This window comes from Elgaria multicarinata, chromosome 6 (genome assembly GCF_023053635.1).
Source record: "Elgaria multicarinata webbii isolate HBS135686 ecotype San Diego chromosome 6, rElgMul1.1.pri, whole genome shotgun sequence".
In the NCBI taxonomy this organism is placed as follows: domain Eukaryota; kingdom Metazoa; phylum Chordata; class Lepidosauria; order Squamata; family Anguidae; genus Elgaria; species Elgaria multicarinata.
The window spans coordinates 82,792,453-82,816,979 of NC_086176.1; the positions used below are offsets into that span (position 1 = coordinate 82,792,453).

The following is a 24,527-nucleotide window of genomic DNA, read 5'->3' on the forward strand; positions in this document are numbered from 1 at the left end:
CCTGCTTACAACCTGACTTATTCCCAGATCAAATTTAATAGCCTGGTTCACAGAGTATGGTTTGTCGTAAAATCATGGGTTGCTGTTAGATGTGAATCCTGCACTATGATTTAACTGTGTTATCCACAAACAACCCTGAAAGAGAAGCCATGGTTTGTGATCTCTGGCTTGTTTGAGATTAACAACTTATAGTTAAACCAGAGCACAGAATTTGCATGTAACAACAGCCCTGATTTAACAACTTACAATTCAATGACAACCCATAGATATGTCAATGTGTGCGAACGAGGCTATTGAGTTGCTTTGGTTGGTTTTTATCTCACCTTTCCATTGAGAAGGATGCTCAAAGTGCTTTACACAAAATAATACAAGAGTTTTCCCCCTTCAGTAGCACGGTGTTATAGAACACGTGCTTTGCATGTAGAAGGTCCCAGATTCCATCCCCACCTTCTCCAGGTAGGGCAAAGAAAAGAATCTTGCCTGAAACCCTGGAGGACCGCTGCCAGTCAGTGTCGACAATACTGGGCTAGAAGGATCAATGGTCTGACTCAGTATAAGGCAGCTTCCTATGGCGCCTTCCAGATGTGTCGGACTGCAAAGCCTAGCATTCCCAGGTGGGAATGATAGGAGTTGCAGTCCAACATATCTGGAAGGGGCTAGGTCGGGGAAGGCTGCAAGACGATATAATTGGGGCCGCTTCTAGCCGTGTCGGCCGTATTGCTCTACCCACATCCTTGGCGGCGCCCGTCGCCGTCCTAGAGCCGGGCCTTCCTCGTCCTCCGCTCCCAGAGTACCGCGCATGCGCCTTTGCATGCCTGCTCCCTCCCTTCCATAGGGAAGGCGGGCGGGCGCGTTCCTGCGTGGAGCGTTGGTGCCTGCGCCTTGGCCGGCGAGCCGGCGCATGCGCCTGAGCCGGCTCTGGAGAAAGGTTTAGGAGTTGTGCGGTGAGGGGAAGGGCGGCGTTCGGAGGCTGTTTCCTCTTTCGGAGGCCCCCGGTGGCGGACGGAGCCGGGCCGAGGCGGCGGCGGGATGGTCATGGCGTACTTCGTGGAGAGTTTCTGGGTAGGGCGCTGTTTTTGTTCGGAGCCCCCTTCCTTTCCTCCGCTGCCCCCCGCAGGGCTGGCTTGTGTCACGCACAATAGAAGGGAAGGGAAGGAAATGCGAAGGGAGACGGGGCAGGAGGACAAGCTGGAGCCGGCGGCGTCCTTTCCCAGCTCCTGCGCCAGCGTCGGGGCAGGGCTTGGGCCTGCCGTTGTGGCGGTTGCTGCGGCGGGGAAGGCGCCGGTTGGGCTCCGGGGTTCCTTTCTTCGCCGCGGGCAGAGCTGAGGCGGCCGCCCTGAGGCCAGTCAGTGCCTGTTGCTTTGGGCGAGCGAGGCGGGCGTCTGTCTGTCTGTCTGCCTGCCTATCCCGGGGGCTTGGGCAGCTGCGCGGACGGTGCTCGTTCCTAGGCCAGTATCCTTGGGTGGCTCCTGCCCCGAGGGCGCTTTGAGTCCCTGTCCTGGGTGAGGAGGAGGAACCAGAGCACCTGCTCCGGCGGCGTCCTCGGAGGCGCCACTTCGCGCACGGAAAAGTGGCTTTGGGGCGACCGGTCCTGAGGGAAGCGCCTCGCACGTTGGCGGAAGGACGGGGCAAGGTTGGATGGGATTGTTTACTTTCCCTCTCCATTACTCCCGGTGTCAAAACCCTAGAAACTAGAGCTTCGCTCAGTGGAAGTTTACTTAAGAACCTCCCTCCCTCTCGCCTCTCTGGCTGAATGCCGCTGATGTTTTCTTCAGCGACTTCTGGAATTCCAAGCTCCTCCGTTGTGGTGCTTTTAGACATTTAAATATATCTTTATAACGTACAGATTTCTTATGCCATCTATAAAGAAAGCAATAAAATAAAACGGAGTAACTTTGTAATAACAATCTCAAATCGCAATCTGAACACTGATTTAGCTATTCTGGTCTTGAGTTACGGTTTAGAAACCATTGTGGTGTTTTAATAGTAAATAAAACTTAGGTAGTCAGTAATTGTGGTGCAAAACCAGCAACTTAAAAAATAATAACCCTGTCATATACATGTATTCTTTATGCTTTTGCGGGTGTGCTATCCAGGAGTGAAACCTCAAAGACGTACACTTTGCTCTCTTCCTCATCTACCCCACTTCACTTTGCTCTCTTCCCCATCTATCCCACTTCAGAATTCAGAAGAAAAACAAGATAGCCCTTCTTCAGCATAGTGTACCTTAATTTGAAATAGCATGAACAGGCTGCAATAGCATGAACAGGCTGCAAACAGAACCATTAAAGTTAGTTTAGTGTTAACTGTGATCTGAAAACTTAAGTATCTTTGTTCCCTATTAAGTTTCTAAGAATTCCCATGCAAATTTGATTTCTCTAAACTGGATTTGCTTTTCTTTGAAAACTCATCTCAGCAAAGAACGGTTTTGAAATTTTGTGAAGAAGTACAGAATTAATTGAGACTGCAGTCTGGGGGAGTAAGCTCCATTGAACATAACAGGACTTATTTCTAAATAGACATGTGTAAGGTTGCTCTGCAAGTGGTGGTAGTCAAACAACTTTTAAACTTTTCTTACCCCTAAGTTCTATATGTAAGTAGTTATGTTTTGTAGACTCCCTAAATCATGTTTCTTTCATAGTGATGAATTGTAGTCATTCTGAATTTTACATTACAGTTGTTTACTCAGAAGTCAGTCCCACTGAATGCAATGTGATGCACTCCATGCAGCCATAGTGATTTTCAAAGGTTTGGGCTATTGATGCAAGAACTGATCAGGGCGGCTGCTGTCAAAAAAAGGCTGACCTATGCCTTTTTTTTTTAAAGCACTGGATATATTTAAAAAGACACCTTTTAGAAGAGAAAATAGTTTTATTAGGTGTTAGTATGACAGTTTGGTGATAATTCTACAAATATTCCTATAGTCAGGTGGTAATTAACTACTCTCAGGATCTAGGTCCTGTAACATCTGAAATGGAAACATACTATTTACCCATCTCCGTTGCCTATGATTCTATGTGATGAAAATTGATAGTTTTGTTCCTGTATTTTTCTATTTATTTTATTTTTGTTTATTTTGGGGGATTAGGGAAGGAAGTATAGAACTATGTAAGAAGTTGCCAGTCATTTCTGTAGAAGAATATTTATATAAATACCTATATCTCTGCCTACTATCAGTAAGATATTATGCTAATACCTTAATGGTTGGAAAAAATCACTAAGGCAGGTTTCACTGGAATTAACTTCAAGGTAGTACATGCTGTTAAGCTTGACAAACTCACATTGTGATGTGACTTAAGGGCAAATTTACATACAAAGGCACATCATGAAAATCACATGCAAATGAATGTGTGAACTGACTCCAGTGAAAAATCTTCTGTGACAGTGATGTGGGGTGAAGATTTTTCTGTAACTTAAAATGTATGTTTATTTTATAATGATTTATTACATTTTTCTTTCACACTTTCCTCCCTCCTCTCCATTTTATCCTCACAACAATCTTGTGAGCTAGGTTAGACTGGCCCAAAGTCACTTAGTGATCTTCAAGGCTGAGAGGGGATTAGAACACAGATCTCCCGAGTCCCAGTCTGACACTCTAATCACTATACGACACTGGCTTTTTCCATGGAAAATGTTTCCATTTTTAAAATGCATTATTCACTTGAATAGCGAATGCAAGTGGTTGAGAGCTTATCAGTTTTAAAGTGAGACAGAGCTACCCAGAAACAAGGTACTGGTTTTTGATTACTTGGGGGCCTCCCTAGGTATGCCGACATACATAGGTTTGTGAATTAAAAGAAAATGACTTAAAAAAAAAAACCAAACGTGTTTCTCCAATTTTTGTTTATTGATTTTATTTATAGACATGACATCTTTATTATTATTATTTAGAGTATTTTTATCCCGCACCTCAGCCAAAAGGCTCTCGGAGCAGCTTACAATGTATCAATAAAGAAGACAGTCCCTACCCTCAGGCTTACATTCTAAAAAAGACATAACACACAAGGAAAAGTGTATGGGGAGGGAAGAGGGAGACAATAAAAAGAAATTAAGGAGACTGCTTAGGCTGGTGGGAAGGCCCTGCTCCATCCTCTCATCTCCCAATGGAGGGGCAAACCAACAGCTCCTTCTTCCCCACAAGGTGAAGATGTTAACCTGGGGGGGGGGGGGTATTTTCCAACTGAAGCAGGCTTTGATGGTGCCTGCCTGCTCCAGTCTTCCTCGCGTCTTCTTCCCCACAGGGTGAAGATGGCAGTTAGCCCTGGGGGGGGGGGGGGGTCCTACTGAACTTTAAATACAGGAGATATGAAGAAGAGAGGGAAAACACAAAGGGGAGGAAATGGGTTTACTGTTTGTTTTGGATTTACCATGGTTTACTGTTTGTTTTGGACTGGATAATGAAAAAATAATAAACTGTTAATAATCACTCAAAAAACTGACTGGAGATTGTGAACTTACAGAATGCAGGTGACAGTTGAGCCTGTGCATGTGTGTGGAAGAGGTCTAAAGTAACCAGAAGTCCGGTCATTTGTTAATCTATCAGTCAAGTTTATGGCTCAGTTCAAACAACATGTTTCTCAACGGTGGTTTTAGAACTCCATGGTAGAGTTTTTACACCACTGTTGAGAAATGTATTGTCTGGTGGGAAAACTTCACCCCATGGTGGAGTGTTTTTTTTAAAAAAACACTCCATGCTGAATGTCCACACTGTGTAGAGGATAGTTCCTGCACCGTTGTGTTGCATGTTGTGTGGAGGGCTCTGTGGAGTTTTCTGTTGCATTGAGTTGACTTTTCCCACTGGGTACAGAGTTCCCTAGCAAGAGCTGCGAAAGGAGCGAGTGCCGCTCTAGGAGAGCCACCGGGATTGGTTTTTTCCCCAGCAATGGCTGATGGGATATCATAGGCAGGACCGGGGGAGGAGAGAGGGCGGGGGAACTGTCAATCAAACATCACAATGGATTTTACTTAACTCCAAGGTAGCCCACAGTCACACAACGGTGGAGTTAGAACTTGTTGTGTGGGGAGTACCTCCTAAAAACTTAACCATTTAGTGGAGTTTTCACACTGAATTGGCTAACGTGTTGTCTGAACTGAGCTTATGTCTGACAACAATTTAAGACAGAGAATGCTCATGTATCAGTTGAAAAGAAAAAAGAAAAGAGAGAAAAGAAATGGAGGGCAAAGGAGGGAGTTGACCTGCTCAGCCCCTGATAGCTTATAGTAAGTATACTGGAAGAGGAGATTAGGGTTGACGAGATCCCTTCCTATCTCCAGAACTACGTTTCCCAGCTTGGTGCTATACTATGTAGAACAGTAGGAGAGAGAGGTGGGGAGGAAACTCCTGAAATTTATCCCAACCAAAGTCTGAACAGTACTACAAGGCTATAACAGGACACTTCTTTTGGGGGTTGAGTTACACTGTGAGAGTGTTGCAGATTCTGCTTGTTCATTCTGTTGATCATTTTCAAGGTTCTACGTAACTTTTTTTTTACTATTCCTAGGAAGTATATATCTTTGGGCTTGGATCCAGACTTTGCTCTTGCTGGCAGCATTGTTTACCTGTTTGCTCTTGCTCCTTCAGCCCTTTGTGCCCTCCAAAAATCTTTTGGGAACCCTTTGGAATAGTGTGGGAAGTGGCACTTTGTGTTGCAGGGTGAGGAGAAAATGACTAAAATCACACCCACACACGGGATTCTTCTGGATCAAAAACATTCTGTGGATCGAAGGAGCCTTTCCACTTGTGGAAATTGAAGTTTGGATCCAGTACATTACATTTCCATCTCTCTCTCTCTCTCTCTCTCTCTCTCTCTCTCTCTCTCTCTCTCATTCTTGTCAGTTTATTTTCAGGAAGTTGTGAGATATATGCAGTGATGTAGGTCAGTAAACTCTGCAAAATATTCCATTCCTTAATTGTTCTGTGGAAAAAACTCTATTTTATAAGTTTGTTAGTAACAATTAATGGATGCCAATTGCAAATACGGTATTTGGTAAGCTGGGGAGTCTCAAAGTTGTAATTAATGTTTTTCAGGTGATTATTCCTAGCAAGTATATGAGAAAATGCATGTATGTCATTGGAATACATTATGTCTCAGTGTGAAACGGAACTAATATGTAGTAACAGTGAAACTGAAGGTGCCCCAACAACTTCAGTGGAAGAGGGTTGAATGTTGAAATAGATTAGTGGTTGTCAGATGAGTGGTTGTCAGCCTATCATACGAAAATTGATTAGTGTGTCAACAGTTTTAGTACCTTTTTTACTTAAACAATGTAAGGGAATTACATATTATGAACTTTAAATGTAAGGGAATTACATATTATGAACTTTAAACTTCTACAAGCATTCTTATAAAATGTCTACATAACATTTTAATCACATTAAGTATACTTTAATATTACCTTCAGATATTTCAAGTCCAATTCTTGGAGTGTATTGGGACAAAAAGTTAACATGGGATCTTTCATTGTTTACTAAATACAAGTAAAATAACTTGCTAAATTAGATTGAAAGCAATCCAAACTGAAAATTTTCAGATTCAAATGACCCTATGCAAATTAACCTAATTTTCGAAGGATTTTTTTCCAATTCAGAATTTTTCAGAAAACCCACATTGCTGAAGGTATGGTAAAATCTAAAGTGTGCAAAATCCAAACCAAAAATCAACTTATAAATTCACCTTATTGTAGTAAGTCATATCAAACCCAAAATTAAAATTCTAACTCCAGTGATAGTAAAAACAAAACTAAACCTGTGCTTGCATGAAACCACAAGTGTGCTTTATTGATCTCCACATCCCCTCCCCATAACCAAATATTTCAGTTCATCTTCCTTTTGCTATTAGATATATGCAATTTTGAAATGCATGCATGGCACATAAAATGAACCCACTTTAGTTTTGTTTATCAAATATGTTAAATGAGATCCCATTTGATTTAGGACATTGGAAAATTTTCCACTTTCCAGAAAACCCGTGTAAGGGAATATTAAAATTCTGCCTTGAGTATTTTACCTATAATGCCTTATATGATGAGTCAGTTGTTAGGCTGTACCATTTGAAAATTTAAGTAGGGGGTTATGTGTTTTGAATGCTTTCCTATATAGAGCATTTTCCTAATATGCTAGTTTTGTATAGGATATTTTTTTATATGGAAGAGCATTCAAACATGTGATATGGAATATACAGTGCACAGAAAGGTATACTATGTGTGTTTTGGTTCATATTCACAAATTTGAATCATCATTTGATGTTGTAGTCATCAGGTGATGAACATACATGTGAACCGCTTCATAGTTTGTAATAGGGTTAGGTAGGTAACTCTTCATTCTCTTCCCCATGGTCTTTCAGACTTAGAAATAAATAATCACCAGAATGGCACAGAGAGAAAATTCGATAACTTCTAGTTTGACAGATTATGGGAATGCATGGGACATAGTATATCTTGAGTTTAGCAAAGCATTTAACAAAGCCCCCCATGATATCCTTGTTGATAAGATGAGTATATCTTGAGTTCAGCAAAGCATTTAACAAAGTCCTCCATGATATCCTTGTTGATAAGATGGTAAAATGTGGGCTAGATGATACTACTGATAGGTGGATCCATAGCTAGTTAAATAACTGTATGTCAGCCTAGAGGAAGGTCTTGAGTGGCATGCCACAAGGCTCTGTACTAGGCCCTGTGCTGTTCAACATTTTTGTAATGACTTGGATGAGAGTATAGAGGCTTATAAAATTGGCAGATGACAACAAAGCTGGAAGAGATATCTAACACCATAGAAGATAGAATCAAGATTCAAAACTATCTTGAGAGCTGGAATGCTGGGTTGAAACCAACAATATGCCATTCAGCAGAAATAAATGTAAAGTCTGGCATTCAGGTACAATTTTTTTAAAGATCAAAAGTGCAAATATAGGATGGGGAAGAACTGGCCAGGCAGGAGTACATGAGAAAAGGATCTAGTTGTCTTAAGTAATCACAAGCTGCACATCTTAGGATATATTAACAGAAGTTTGGTATCCAGATCATGGGCAGTAATAGTTTCACTCTGTTCTGTGCTGATCATGCCACATCTGGAGTGCTATGTTCACTACTTGGTGCCACATTTTAAGACGGGCATTTATAAAAGTTTGTCCAGACAAAGGTGATCAGGATGGAATTCATGGAAAAGTAGTATGTGAGGCAATAGGTTTAAATTATTATGTTGACATTATCACAGATTATGCCATTTTATGGCATATTGTATTTAATGAGGAATACTGTGGTATAGGCAAGATAACAATAACCAAGCACTAAACCCAACCCAGATACCATTGCTGATAACACTACAGCAATTGTGATCAACTATGATGTGGATCACATAGGTCTGATTTAATAGGCAGCCAACCCCATGCATGCAAATTGTGTGACGCTTATTCATTGTTGCTTGGCTCTTCTGTGTAATGGACATGCATACAAGCCTGTTCAGGCAAAATCTAATAGCAAATTCCATAATAGAAAGTTCTTCCATATCCAGCTCATTCTTTCAAGATTTTTTTCCAAGGAAAACTTGTAGACCAGGAGCGACTAACCTTTTTTCAGTCTGAGGATCGAATTCCATTCCAGAAAAGGTCTTGGGGCAGCGTACTCCAATAGTGGACAGGGTCAAAGGCAAAAATGGCTGGGGCTGAAGAATCCCTTCCCCTCCCCTCCAAATTCTGTTGTTACTAATTTATAGTTGAAAGGTCAGAATCACTCAGCAGCACTTTAAAATAACATCTCAAATATCAAATCTACACATGTCTATATAGAAGTAAGCATATGATCATGCCTGCTAACAAGTAACTGGGTCAAGCCCCTGTAGGACAAGGACTGAATCACTCAGCAGCTTCCTTCCCTGGTCCCAATCCCTCTGCCCCACAGATAGAAGCTCTTATCTCCAGTGAGCAGTGGATTAGATATAAGAGCTTCCCCCTGCTAAGCACTGAGAAAGGAACGCTTGATTATTATTATATTAGCTTGAATATTATGGGTGAGAGGTTCCCATCTCTGCTATAGATGAATTAGACAGTATATAAGAGCATCCTAGTTAAAAGTAATTGGTCGTCCTACATGACCTTGCTGCTAAGTTGCAAGTTTTCCTTTCACTTTTATTTTGATATTTTTTCAGATACAACTTGTATATTGTTCGTCTGTGTACCGCTCCAAATGGATAACATATTCTCCTTAGTTTTTTCACATGGACATTAGATTTTATATAAACACATGATTAACTTTATCATTTATCCAACAAAGCGGCCTACCTGTTACACTACATGAATATATAAAATGTTCATTTATAGTGTAATTCTAAACATGTTTAGACAGAAAAAACTCCTGTCTAAACATGCATAGAATTTCTGTCTAAACATGCATAAAATTGCACCTTTAATTGTTTTAATTTTGGAGGCTAACTTTTACTTCATAGTTGTCATACTTTATGAAATGAATGAAACTATTATTTACTGAGTATTGTAAATATAATTTACAATGGAGGAGAAGGCTATCAATGGCTACCAGCCTTGCTGGCTATGTACTACCTCTAGTATCTGAGGCAGTAAGCCTGTATGCACCAGTTGATGGGGAACATGGGTGGGAGGGTACTGTTGTATCGTGTCCTGCTTTGTTGGTCCCTGGCCAACAGCTGGTTGGCCACTGTGTGAACACATTGCTGGACTAGATGGACTGATCCAGCATGATACTTCTTATGTTCTTATTTGATATTCATTTAGGGAGATGCTTTTTACTTTGAGCTTTCTGCTCCATTCCAAGATAATTGATTTGTAATCAGTTGTGAACTTCCATCTAATTTGGTGTTTTGAGACCTTTAGACAGAAGCTGTTGCTTGCTCTCCTGTAAAGGGCTCTTCATATATTTCTTCTATTGGTATACACCTAAAAGATGTAAAACCATAAATTTGATACATACTTACATATATAAGTATTTATTCCTAGGCTTCCTGAAAATGTATTAAGGCTTGATTTATGTATATAAGCTTGTGGCAAGTCTGAATCTATCCTTGGCTTTACCTTCTGTAGTACAGCTTTAGCTGTCAAGCTTTATTTTACTTCCTTCTCAAATCTCCACCAAACCTCTTCCACGTTTTAACATGACTGAGATGCAATACACTGTATAGGTTCATGCAGTGAACTTGGGCTGGCTTAAAGTTGTTGTTGTTGTTGTTGTTGTTGTTGTTATTATTATTTATAGATGCGGGGACGTCCAGTGTCATAATGGTGGAAGACATTTCCTTGAAGGTAATTTCCCTGTTCCTTGAAGGTAATTTCCCTCCTTTCCTAGCAGCTCTCAGATCCCCACAAAAATGCTCCATAGAGGGTTGGAGAACCCTCCTGAAATGGGTATGCTGTGGCATGAGAGGCTAAGAGGGAAGGGGGATCCCAGAAACTGTGGAGGTATATTTTAGTTGTTTGGGCAGGCACTTTCCTGTTTCTAGAGGATCCCCCTTCCCCATCTGTGTCCTCACCATCGCAGGACCACCACCATTTAGGAGGATCTCCTGACTCTCTGGGTAGCATTTGGGGGCTGCCAGAGGAAGTCGGGTCAATGTGACATAGGAATATGGCCTAATAGGTCTAAAGCCCACTTGAGCTAATGGAAGGTTTGTTGGTTTTTTAAATCCTACGCTTCTTTGGCAGAACTGCTATCCTTCGATACTAGGGAAAGGGGTGCTGGTTGGACTGTCTTTAGGTGGCAGAGCAAAATGCCACAGCTAGGAAAACATAGGCTTCTTAAATAGTTCTAAATTTACGTAGTTAGGATAGAAACTTAAATTGGATTTCACAAGTCCTGTGATAACCAATAAAATTTGCTAAACATATACTTTCATACATACTGCAGGCTATTTATTTATTAAAACACTTGTATCCTGTCCTATATCATTAAAATCTCAGGGTGGCATACAGATAAAATCACTTCAAGAGTATGAAACAATAAATAATGTATGCAGCTAAAAAACACATATTAAACCATTAAGCAAGCTATAACCAGTAGAAAATTTAAAAGTTATATATACAATTAAAACTACCATTAGGCAAATTTAGCCCTTGATTAAAAGCCAAGCTTTAACTTGGTGCCAAAACAAAGCCAGCATCGGTGCCAGTCGGGCCTCCAAGGAGAGGGCATTCCACAACCAGAGTGCCACAGCAAAGAAAGCTGTTATCTGTTGATTATGAAGATGTATAAAACTGCTGTCTCAAGTGTCAGTCATACGTTTATGTTAATGTTGCTGTTGATTACCTTGTGAACTCTCATGGCTCTTCTGTAGTGTTAGTTTGTAATGTTTGTGACAATTTGAGTTGATGATTTCAAGACTTATCCACATCCTTGGTAAGTTGATTTATGTATGTATTTAGAGGAAAGAAACTACAGACTTATTTAGTATTTCACTGTAAATAATTAGCTATAATATGGCTTATGCCAAGTAGTATCTAAACACAGTGAAAATTTGCCTGTGAATTAATCCTTAGTAGTCTAAGCAAAGTAGCAAGGTAACTATTCTGTAAGGCTCATATTAACATAATATGTGTCGTTTAATTTATAACACTCCCAAAGATCAATGTGTATCAATGTGTATGATACACTTCTGGTGTTTCATGTTTTCAAAGACCATGTAGACCTGTACTTGATGGTAGAGGGGTTTACCATATCATCAGACAATAATTACTGTTTACAGTAACACTACTGCTTCATTTATTTGGCTGGGACATAAATATTTAGGGGTAAATTGAATGTTATGTGATCAGAACAGTCATTTCCATCCCCTTCATCATCCCTACAGGCCCTCCCCCACCCCCAAATCTGTTCTGGAAAGTCCTCCAACCCTCTACAGTGTGTGGGAGGGTATTAGGACGGGGAAGTCAATCTGCTACTGGCATTCTGCTGACAGAAGGACACAGTTGTATACAACCCTTAGTAACTAACATAGGCTTGTGAAGTTTGATGGTATGGATGGCAAGACAATTTTCATGGGAGGGGTATGGTATGGGCCAGCCATAATTTTCAAAATGGACCTGTCCTACTCCCCCAATTGTAGACATCTTAGGACCAGAGAAGATAGTAAGGAATGCTTCCAAACTCCTGAGCCATTTAATAATCGCGTCAGAAATAAATCCCCAGAGAACCATCAGAGTCAAAGGAGTCAGGGGGACAACCTAATGAGATTCCTTTGGTTAAAGCCAAGATTTTCTGGGAGGCGGGGATTGGGGGTGAGACGTTTAATGCACTTCACACATAAGCTCTTTAAATATCACCTTTCATAGTGAATGTAAAATAGATTCATCATGCAGCTTCTTTGAGGTAATGTGGGAATATTATTAACAGGCTGCAAACTCCTCGAAATATGCTTGGTTTATAAGATTCCTTTTTGGTAACTGGAACAAGATCAAGCTTAAAGTATTTCTACTAAATTTTGACTTTGAGATTAGAGTAAAAAGAGGAAAGTTTTAATTATAATGGTTTCAAGTCTGTTTAAAGTTTTAGGCAAATGCTATTCAGTCCTAAAGGATTATTTTAAAGAAAAGTCATATGCTAGAGAGTTATGATCAAGAGAAAGCACGGTATTAACGCACATAGGTTGTATCAAACATGTATGAGCAGAAGAAGTTCACTCATTAACATTGTCTCAGGACTTTGTTGCACAAGCACTAGTGGAAAACTTTGTGCAACAAAGGATCTGGAGCAGTGTCACACTAGGCTGGAGACTAATGTCTGTACAATGGGGTTATGGAGCTCCCTGAAGCAAGCCCTAATCTGCAGATTTTCAGTGGCAAAGCACTATGGACAGCTGTAATGGCTAAATTTGTAGTTCTCTGTAGCAGTTTACAGGTGCTAATGGTTGTAGTACATTTATTTGCACATTGCAAAGTGTTTACAGCATCTGGTCAAAAAACCAGCTACTTTAAATTCCTAAGAGCAAAGCAAGTCTTACTTTCCAATAGGGAACTGTTTGTGCTCCAACTTTGGGGATTGCTTTGTACATGTGTAAGTAATTTGAAATATAAGTGGTTAAAGATACAGAAACCAGGGGGGAATACCACCCCGCAAAAAACGCTTTTGCAAATGGTTACACAAACCCTTACAGAAATAGAACATCTCAGAGTTTTTGTTAACTCTTCTGCTAAGATGAAAACAGCCCTTATGTGAGTGGAAGGGGTCTCAAATGACTTCATTCCCTTCTTAATTCATTTTTTCTTCCTCATTTGCTTGTCCTTATGTTTTCTCAACCCTGTCTTTGTGATTCAAGTCTCACCTTTCAATGCAGGTTTCTTAAACCATTTGCAGTGAGAAGAATAATTTAGTAAGCTTATCTAACAAAAAGTGTTTTTAAAATCCAAATGAACAAAGCTTTGTTGTTTGCTCATTAAATAATGTTCCATCCATAATACTAGAACTTGGTTTATTTAGAAAGGTGAAGGAGTAATAACCACCACTAACAGTTAAATGCTAGAACAGTGGTTCCCAATTAGCGAAGTACTGCGGACCCCTTGTTTTTCAAATGCCAAGCCATGGACCCCCTACTTTTGAAAAAATTGTTATCTCTATGGTAGTTACCTGTGCGAAGCAATTTTTGGAGAAAATAAGGGGTAGCCCCTAATAAGCAAAGGATTTTAGGTATACTAAAAAACAGACCATACAATTTGTGATATTTGTGATATTACCACGCAAAAATGACAATGATTTAGTTAGGAATATAAAGATGAATTTAATTTTACTAATGTCTAGTTTACAATTGAACAAATTATGACATGTCTAGGAGCTACTAAACCTAAATGTGATGGGATAAATCATGCCTCGTTTTTGTCCTGAACAATTCCTGCCACAACCGGTTTAATATTTCCTACTTTTAATCTCAAATCTGGATCAACATCGAGCCGATTTCTATGCTTGTTCTTCATATAACAAAACGTCAAAAATGTTTGTTCACAAAGATATGTGGAACAAAAGGGAACTAGATTTTTCAAAGCTTTTTCACCTAACTTCTTATAATTAGGAAAAACAGTCACCCAGAATTGGTCCAGTTTATATTCTTTGAAAAATGATTTCAATGAACCATCACAAGTCACGTCAACAAGTGCATCTTGCTCTTCCACAGATAGAGTTGTTAGTTGTACATCACCACGTTCAAAAGGATTCCTTATCCATGAGTTTTCAGGATTAGGTGCAGGAAAGTAATCTCTGAAACTAGTCGCAGGTGCTCAGTTATGTTATATTTTACTTCTGGTAGGAATTCATTGTCAACAGACTCCAGAAATGAATGGTGAATATGTGAATGGTGCCACGGATCCCCTGGGTGGGTTACGTGGACCTCCAATTGGGAACCACTGTGCTAGAACAATGTACTGTATTTTCAACAATGAAGAACCCTTCTCTCACGTATTTTTCACACTCATCCCTTTCACACTCATCCCTTCCCCACATTTGCTCAGGGTTCAATCTGAAAGAACTCAAGATGGGCTGTTTCTTTGCAGTCATATTGATGATTTTTTTTACGGAAGTTCATGGGAAGTATGCCATTATTCTACCATTCATTTGATTAAACCGAGACTGAAAATGGGGTCATGGTGTTGGGTCTTCCTTGTTCCTAGTTAGATAACATTTCCTTCTGGCAGTAGTGATGGATGGCTGTAAGAAATTTTGTCAGCTGTTTCAGAGAGCAGTGAATAAGCCAAACAAAACATTTTTAAAAAAACTTTTCTAATATCTCTGGATTAAAATGAAGCAGTTTAATTTGTCACACAGTTTTTTCGTAATGAAAATCAAGAATAGAGTTAAGCTTTACATTTTTGTTCTTTTTTCCATCCTATCCCACTATCCAGAGAAAATCTTGGATACTGATAAGGAATGGACCATTCTATCTGTTTTGCTTTTTACAACTTGCTAATTTTTAAAAGTACAAATTTATTTCTCCTATTCCCACATCAGTTTGATATTTTTGGTAAAATGTCTGCATGAAAATGTATGTGCATTTTTATAAGCATTTTTTAAATCAGAACTGCAAAAGCCCAAGGATAATTGTGTTCTGGTTTGTGTATTATTTTATTTATTTATTTATTACATTTCTATACCGCCCCATAGCCGAAGCTCTCTGGGCGGTTCACAAAAATTAAAACCATAGTAAGACAACCAACAGGTTAAAAGCACAAATACAAAATACAATATAAAAAGCACAACCAGAATAAAAACCACGCAGCAAAATTGATATAAAATTAAAATACAGAGTTAAAACTGTAAAATTTAAATTTAAGTTAAAATTAAGTGTTAAAATACTGAGAGAATAAAAAGGTCTTCAACTGGCGACGAAAGGAGTACAGTGTAGGCGCCAGGCGGACCTCTCTGGGGAGCTCCTTCCACAACCGGGGTGCCACAGTGGAGAAAGCCCTCCTAGTAGCCACCTGCCTCACTTCCTTTGGCAGGGGCTCACGGAGAAAGGCCCCTGCAGATGATCTTAAGGTCCGGGCAGGTACTTATGGGAGGAGGTGTTCCTTCAAATAACCTGGCCCCAAACCGTTTAGGGCTTTGAATGTCAATACCAGCACTTTGAATCGGGCCCAGACCTGGACTGGCAGCCAATGAAGTTGTAAAAGGACTGGCGTAATATGATCTCGCCAGTTAGTTCACTTCCTATTAATTCAGGAAGTGAAAATTCGGTCAGTTCATATTAAAATGAGAACCAAACAAATTTCTCCCCCACTCCTAGTACTGATTCAGTACTTTAGGACACCAGAAATTTGGGGAAAATACATTGCAGTGGAAGTTGTTGTATGGATGTATAGTTATTCCCCACATGTGTTATGTAGACAGGCTGATCATATACATGACCTGTGGACATCATATGTAGTGCATGAACATATATAATTCTTATAACCTCACCCCTTCTGTGTACGCAGACTCTTTACATGTGAGCATTAATGAACAAGGGTTCATTTCCCAACCTTTATGTCCAGGACATTAGCACTATAGGAACAGAAGTTACAAATGTTTATGTTAACATTTGACTATTCTCTAAATCAACTTAGTTAAATCTAATGCTAACATGGAAATGAAAGTAGCTGTGCAAGCACTATCAAATGACCAGAGCATTTCACAATGAGTACATAACAGGAAACATATTACAGGAACTTGCATTGTTAATATCCTAAATATATTAAAACTCTGGAGAAAAGATAAAAGGCATCACCTTGTTTCCCAAACAACATTTCTGAATTTTAAAACTCTTGTTTGGCAATGAAGCAACTTTTGTTTCTAGCATAGCTAAGCAAGTAATAGCCTTCTTCAATTATTTTATTTGTAAAAATAGAAACTTGAAGCTACTGTAAGTTTAACGATAGTGAGTTTACTTATTTTAAGATTTTCATCAATTGTTTGGATCTATTTTATATGCTACATTTTATTTATGTTTTACTTAATCAGTGTCTTTGACAACTTTATATACTATTAATATACTACTATGCAAAATGGTTACCACTTGAGCCCAGTTTTGGCAAGTTTCAACTAAAAAATCATTACCTAATTTAGTTGAGAAATCTACCATATTTCTTCGATTCTGAGAACACTTTCCCCCCATATAGACATCTCTAAAAATGGGGTGCGTCTTAGAATCGCAGGTGCGTTTATTATTTCTTAGAATCAAAGCTTTTTTTTCTGTTGGTGGTACTGAAATTAGTGTGCGTCTCACAATCTAAGAAATACTATATATTTGACTACTGTGATTCTGTGCCAGAAGAAATAGAGTTGGAAGAGAATGTGTATTGGATGGATCAAGAACTGTAGATTTGCCCTCAAATTATCATTTTGGCTCATTAAATGGTGTGTGTGTAGAGTCTGAAGCAGGAGATACTGTCTTTCAGGAGAGAGATATAACCGTATAATCTTTTAATAAAAATCCATTTAACTGGTCAATTGACCCAGCATTGGCAAGAGAGAAGTAGATTGCCCATCACTCTTAGAAACAGAAACACCCTCTTATAAAGAAACATTCAACACACTCAGAAAGAATTTAGGTAAAGTTGATACAGGGGCTGAAAACACTCATTTCTGGAATATGGAATGTTGGTAGAGCTTGCATAAGGGAGCACCTCAAAACTATCCCAATCAAGAAACAAGTATTTCCACTTTTTTCAGGGCTTCCTCTGGAAAATGCTAAATCTGTGTTGCACAAGCAGTATGTCCTGCTTACACAACGGAATCAATGCAACCCACCGCTTGTGGAACAGAATCTGTGTGGCGCAAGAGAACTGCAGGGGCATAAACACCCTGTTGAATTCCACCCTAAGTTTTCTAGATTGCACACTTCACTACAATGTGTTTGCATGCCTGAACACTAGGGGTTGGATCCAGGAGCTGCCTTTTGTGAGAGGAAGGGCTTTGCTTGCGAAGGTCCCTCCGCCCAATTTTTGGAGGTTCCCCCTCCTATACAAACTACAACTCACGCAATTCAGCAGGGTCTCCTGACTCTCTGTATAGCAGTTTCAGCGAACTGGAGGGGTTGCTGTGTGAGTGGGTGGGAGAGTCTACTTCCTCCATCGCAGTTGACCCATCTTAAATCTGACTCCAGCCTTAGGTAAGTGAGGTCAGTGGGATGTATGAACATTCAAAATATTGCAGCTCAGAAAAGCCTGTGCCAGCAACTTGTGGTATAGGCTTTCTGGAAAACTATGAATCCGAAACTTTTCTGGGGAAAATTCCCAACACCTTAAATCTACTGTGGGATGTTTGACTGATGATTAGCAAACAGAAGAATGCCAGGTTAATTTTACATGCTGCATAAATATCTCCAAAATGTTTTTCTAATAGCCCAAGGTATTTGAAACAAATTATTTTCAGAATAAAGTAATTAAAATAAAACATTGTCATATTTAAACAAATTCAAATATTTACTTCAAAATTATTTTTGTTGTAATACTTTTTGCATCTTAAAATATTTACAACTCAACAGCATATATTTCATTGTTTAAATGTTAAGGGCGGGGAATGAAAGCACAGAAAAATTATTAACATGTTCATCTTAGCACATCCAAAGAGCTACACATTTATATTTATGTCACTGTAATATTTTTGTTTTAGGGGGAAAGGAACAATGGCTTTGATGTCCTTTATCATAATATGAAACATGGACATGTATCTACAAAGGAACTAGCAGATTTTATAAGAGAACGGTAAGTTCTTTGTTAGCCCATTATACAGATGTTTGAGGGCTTGAATAATGTGTTATAATATCCTAAAACCTCTTCTTTAAACAATCTAACTATATTATTTTAAGCTACTCTAGATGTGTCAAAAAAGACATAATGCATATTGATTTATTAGTGAATCACTGTATTGTAGTTTGACAGTCTTTACAAGCCACTTCTATGCATGTCTACTAATAAATAAGCCCCATTGCATTTAGAGAGCAATTCAATGCCCCTAAGGGCCATAGGACATTTTGGATTTCCAGCTCCAAGATCAGAGACAGCTCTCTGAATCGGAGCTTCGACCTCGCCCTGCATGCTGTTTCTCTGAGCTCAGGTGTTTTGGTGGGAGGGGAAGAGACTGGAGAGGCCAGGATATGAGCTATTTAGGGGGCTCTTCAACCTCATTCCCTTCTCTGAAACGCTGTGACTAGACAGGCAAAAAAGCCCATGTAGCAAAAATGTGGGGCGAGAGGACAGGGACATGAAAATTGCCTCTGCTGTTCCTCCTACCCTGTATGGCAGCCTTCCTCAACCTGGGGCGCTCCAGATGTGTTGGACTACAACTCCCAGAATGCCCCAGCCAGCTCTGGCTGGGGCATTCTGGGAGATGCAGTCCAACACATCTGGAGCGCCCCAGGTTGAGGAAGGCTACTGTATGGGATGCTTGTAGCCTCCAGGTTTGGTGGCTTGCGAGCATTGAGGGTGGAACCCATGGGATTACATTTTTAGTGTGACTTATTCTCAGTTAAATCTTTTTAGGATTGCTTAATGAATCAAAGGTAGCTTGGCTTAGAAGGACAAGTTACTAGTGAACTGTTAATTCTCTGAAGTGTGTGTTCTTCATTTTTTGGATAACTGTTTTTACCAATTTGAACATTGTTTTAAAAAGATTTATGTAACTATTAGCCTTACTAGGTCAAAGTCTTAGCACCTCACTTCCTCCATGTTATTACTAACTTTATTGGCTTAGCATTGATTTGCATCGATAGATCATATAATATGCTTTTCCTTAACAGAGAATGCATAGGACATTGGCAAACAAATGGAATCATTATGGGTAAAAGAGAAGAATATAGACCAACACATAAACAGCATCCAGCACAATTATGCTTTTAGTTTTAAAGAAGTTACTGAAATCCTATGGTAGGCAGATGTGGGATAATCTGTTCCTAGGGTGGGAAAAATCAGTGCTGCATAGCTTTACTTAAAGACTGGTTTTAAGCCGACACATAAAACATAAAACGAATCCAAATCCATGTGATAAAGCTCACAAAAACCACAGAACACATTAACACCCTGTGTAAGGAGTTGGGGTCTGAGGCAGGAAAACAGATCTGAATAAAAATTTGGTTTTCTCTTAGTCAACCACACTTATATGTGCTACAAGTGTAGCCAGATGGCAGCTCACTGTTGTAATCTTCTTGCTCCATCCATACTTAGTTGAATGGCAAATGCTGGCCAGCTTTAGTTAGCAGTCTGTTCTGTTCTGATATGATGATCAAAATTCTCTGTCACTAGATATCTCCTAATTAGAGTTCATTGTGAAAACCCAGACACTTTCAGGATGTGGTCTTGCCTCCTTGGTGAGCTGATTCTTTTCACAATGGTGAATTCTTCAGTCCTGAATTATTGTAGTTTCTCTACAAAGGGTATTGTGCAGACCTGTACATGCAATCCTAGAGCATGTTGACACTCCTCAAACAGTTGCAGCTAGTAAATGTGCAACTGGGAGTGAGAGATGTGTCTAAAAAGAGTCTCCTCATCCCCGGGATATCTATGCATGAAGCCAGCCATGCTGAAACAGCACTGTCAGTTCTTACGGTTACATGTGGAGATGGTAACATGACATTTATTTTAGGTCACATAACATTTAGGCTTACATAGGAATGAGTTTTCACATCATATATTTAAATGGTTGATGGGAATTTAAAATGAGTTATCTGTACTTGACCCTTATAAATTTTCTGGTCCAGGCCAAGCTATCTGCTTCCATAGTTACAAAGAGGAATTTGTAAAAGACAACTTCAGGGATTTTGTAGGCAAGCCTAGACTAGTAATGCTTAATCAAATACCAGAGTATTAGGCATTCTTTCCATCACAGCATGTCCTCAGAATTGATTTGTAAGCATGTAAATTTGTTGTTGTTAGTCTACACCTAAAAAATGCAAGGGTCCAAATCTTTTATTTTAATGCTTCTGGATAGTACTGTCTCACTAATAATACTGTGCATAAACACAACTTTCCCTTACAGAATTACACATGTCTATATTTTGTTCCATGGAATCAGAAATTCTTCACCAAATTCTGCATTTAAATAACAAAACTTTCAGTATTCATGTCAGTGAGCTCAATCCAGTGTTCCTTTACTTTGACTAAGGGAGCCTTCCTCTGATGGAGGAAAGAAAGCTTTGGATCCAATCAAGTTTCATTCTGCTTCAACTCATCATTTTTGTATACCTTATTTTTAAGTAACTTTTTGAATTTGTGAAGAATATAGAATTGTCCTAGCAGGAACAATACACCGCCCTGAGATCTTATTGATATACTACAGGGTGGGATATAAATGTTTTAAATAAATAAATAAAAGAGGAAAGAATGGCAGAGTAGTTGGGAGCATATGAGTTGGGGAACATCATGAGATGTGACAGTTGCATGCGTTGAGGGGAGAAGCATACTGCTAATGCCTTGCACCAAATCCTCTGATGACCTCTTTCAGTGGCTTCATTTAGAAGTTAAAGAGCATGGGATACATAATGAAATCCTGCAGGACGCCATAGTGCAACTATGAGTAGAGTTGAGTAGAGGTCCTCAACTTCCACTTTCTGGAAAGAATGCTGCAGGTAGGAGTGGAACCGCCATTTCACCGTGCTCCCAATTCTCAACCCACAGAGGGTGTTTAGAGAAACACGTCGGTAAAAGAAGTCATCATGGCTTCTCCCCTCGCCGCATGCAACTGTCACTTGCATCATGAGCCTGCACAGGACAATCAAGGAGCCATGTAGGAATTACAAAGTGCTAATACTGTGATTGAAGTGCCCAGCTCACTCCCCTTTCTGCTATATGGAAGGAACAGTTTAAGTCAACCAGGCCTTACCTTCCTCTTGTTGGGCCATTGTTCAATCACAATTTATAGTTTGTTTTCAGGTTAGAGTTGTCAGAGTCGGTTACGTTATTTGGTGATCTGTGCTGATAGTAAATATATTATTAGTAAGTAGACAGAAGTTAAAACAACGGAGCCTTGAAATGTACTGAGAGTTACAGAACATTTATTTTGGAAACTGCCTTGGAAATTTTTAATGTAAAGTGAAATAAAATTATTTTAATAAGACAGTATGCAAGATTTCAAATTAATTAGTTGAGCATCTTTCACACCCCTGTTTCCTCTGTCCCATAATTTACTTCACTGCCTTCATTTTCTTTAAAATATTCTATTTGTAACTTCTTAAGGGAGTCTGATCTTTCCATGGTTACTAAAGACCTGCTCTGTTGCAAGCCCCTCTGTCATGTGTTGCACTTATCCCGAAGACTGCACACCTGCTGTTTTTTAGGCAGAAGATAAGGGACTAGCTTGTGTTGTGTGTTTTCCTTTAGGCTGTGTCTAACACAAATTTTGAAGGATGCTGTAATTTGAATCACAAGCTTCTATCTCCTTGAGTACAGTCAAAGATATCTTGAAGCCATATCAGTTTACTCCTCATGTATGACATCTTCTATTTGTATTCTGAAGTTGTCTAAACAAATCTTTAGTTTGCATTCAAACATTAGTACCTGAAATGTTTTAAATAGAGTCTAGTGCTTTCAAAGTCATATCTCAAAAACAAATTATCTCCTGTCTTTGGAATAAGCTTGCATTGAAATGTTACTGTAACAGCCTTGACACTGGGATCTAACGTTAGAGAATCAACCATGCAACAAATCTAAAATTAGTTGCCTCCTAGAGGAATGTTTCTGCTTGCTATATATGGGGTCAGATTGTATAGAGGGGGAACTCTGTGGAACAGTTTGTCTCATTTTTCTTAGGACTTAGCTATAGCTTAATAGAAGAAACATAATATGTTCAGAAGGTGCCTGCTATATTAGTTGGTAGTGTGCATTTATTCAGACTAATGTTGACTGTGATAATAAGTGCAAAAACTGCCTTCTAACAGAACAGTACACTTTATTTTTATTTTAACCTTTTTAAATTAAAACTATCTAAAGCAAATCTCAATAAAAATTGGTTAAAATCACTACAGAAGTAAAATCAGCATTGATAGCAACAGCCATACCTGTCAGAATAAATAAAAAGAATAAGAATTTTAAAAGCGGGTCAGAATGAGATAAATGTAGCAAAATTAATAAATGTTTTGGAGATTTTTTTTAGAAGTCTTGACCTACCATATAAAAGAGTAATGTTGGTGCCTCATAAGTGTTGTCTGGAGAAGATATTTCATAAATAGGGCACAACCACTTGAAAGGCCCTCTCTCAGTCACCACTCACTTAACCTCTGAAGGTTGAGCAATGTCTAAAGCAGTTTGTAGAGATCAGACGAGTTTATTTATTCATTTATTGCATTTCAATATCTCCCAATAGCCGAAGCGCTCTTTATATACAGTGAGATGAATTATTTTCTACTGGCACAATACAGAGAAATAGCCTGCGATTTAATAGTCCTATAATATCACCTCTTGAGTTTTGTGATGGCATTGTCTGAAAACTGAGTGCAAGAATAGACTTTTCCAGTCAGCTAAGCTTGAGATAATGGATCCTTTGTTATGTAATGTAGTTGTGAGAAAATAAGGAAACTTGAATTGAGTGCACATCCTGTTGAGTGAAAATTCCCTCATCTCCTTACAAACATTTGAGCTTGATCTAATTTCCATGTCTTTTTCATTCTGGCCTGGTTCAGGCATAATGATGCTTGTCCAACAAACTATGAAAGACCAGATTTGTGATCTGGGTATATTCTTGACCTTATGTTGTTGCTGGAGTGCTAGGTTGCTTCTGTATATATGTATACTTAAAACACACATGCAAGACTAGGCACTACTGTTGATAGTTAAATCTTTTTAGAGAAAAACATCAATATTTTTAAGCATTGGTATCTTTCAGTATAAAATACTCTGATACACTAAAATAATACAAAAGTTCCCAACATAACATAAAATAGTAATATGCAAACCAAACAATACAGATAAAAAGTTGATAATTATTAAAAGCTGTCAGATTACCATTAAAAAAGCTGTCTGTTGCAAAACCTCTGCTAAAAAGGAACACCTTTGCCTGAGGCAATTTTCCCTGGCAAGGGAATTGCGCAGTTTTGGTGCCACTTTAGAGAAGGCCTGTGCTAGACATCTATGTCGCTGCTGCTTCGTGACGCACACACATCTATGCATTCGGTAGTAACTGCCGCCACCTGTTTTCTTATCCAGGGGTCACATGGAGAATTGCAAAACAAACAGTATCCTAGGGTGGTTGAGAAAGGCTCTGGGGATTCCATGTGACAGCATCCCCAGGTGAAAATGAGCCCAAGTGACAGGGGTAAAGAACCCTATTCCGTTTTATTAGTTTGGAGCAGGGGTGGCTGTCCAACTAGCAACATGAACAGGATGATCCTTCTCATTATCACATTTTGGCAAGGAAAGTGATAATTGAAAGAGAGATGGTTTAGGTATCTCTGGCAGGCGGGGTACAGCAAGAGGCTTCCTGTTTTGTGGTTTTGGACACCCAGGAAATAAGTTGCTATTCAAGGAGCCCTGTGAAACCTAGATGTTCTGGTTAGAGATGTTTATAGCTGGTTAGGGAAAAGGACACGGAAGGACAGCTCAGTATTATAAGGCTCTATCCCATATTGCTGCCTCACTGTATGGGGAAATGGAGCAGGACCCCTGAGGAGTATCTCAATATCAAGGGTAGGTTCATATAGGAGCAGGCTATCCTACATTAGCCTATATCTCATCCAGTACCAATTTAAACCAAGAGGAAAGTGTAAAATAGAAAGATGCAAGACCAACTGTTTAAAAAAGGCAACTAAGGAAAAGAGAACTGATGACAAAATATCACTTCTAGTCATGCAAACATCCCTCAGTTGCATTAACTCTCTTCTGGTCTCTTCCTCTACATTTTATAGGAAGGAGAGAGTAGATACACACACTTGAGAGCCCTCAAACATTAGTCTTCTGATTGGTCACTATTTTTTATTATTTTTGTGGCAGTATCTTACTGGGTTTATTTGTTCCTGCAAAACAGTCCTTGCCAGATCACCCACTGCCTTGCTTTTTGTGCGTATTTCTGTTCACCATTGTGATTAGAGCCAGATGGAGTCTTCTAACACCCAAGCTCTG

At 39.3% G+C, this 24,527-nt stretch overlaps 1 protein-coding gene across 2 annotated transcripts in view; it reads left to right on the forward strand.

Annotated features, from left to right (window-relative positions):
• The first annotated feature begins 845 nt into the window (after positions 1-845).
• The window catches only part of FCHO2 (FCH and mu domain containing endocytic adaptor 2), a 76,113-nt gene continuing 52,431 nt past the window's right edge, over positions 846-24,527 (forward strand). For both annotated transcript variants that reach the window (XM_063127930.1, XM_063127931.1), the window contains exons 1-2: positions 846-1,062; positions 18,094-18,185. In XM_063127930.1, coding sequence (XP_062984000.1) covers positions 1,030-1,062; positions 18,094-18,185 — 125 coding nt within the window. In that variant the 5' untranslated portion in view covers positions 846-1,029. The remainder of the gene's footprint in view (positions 1,063-18,093; positions 18,186-24,527) is intronic.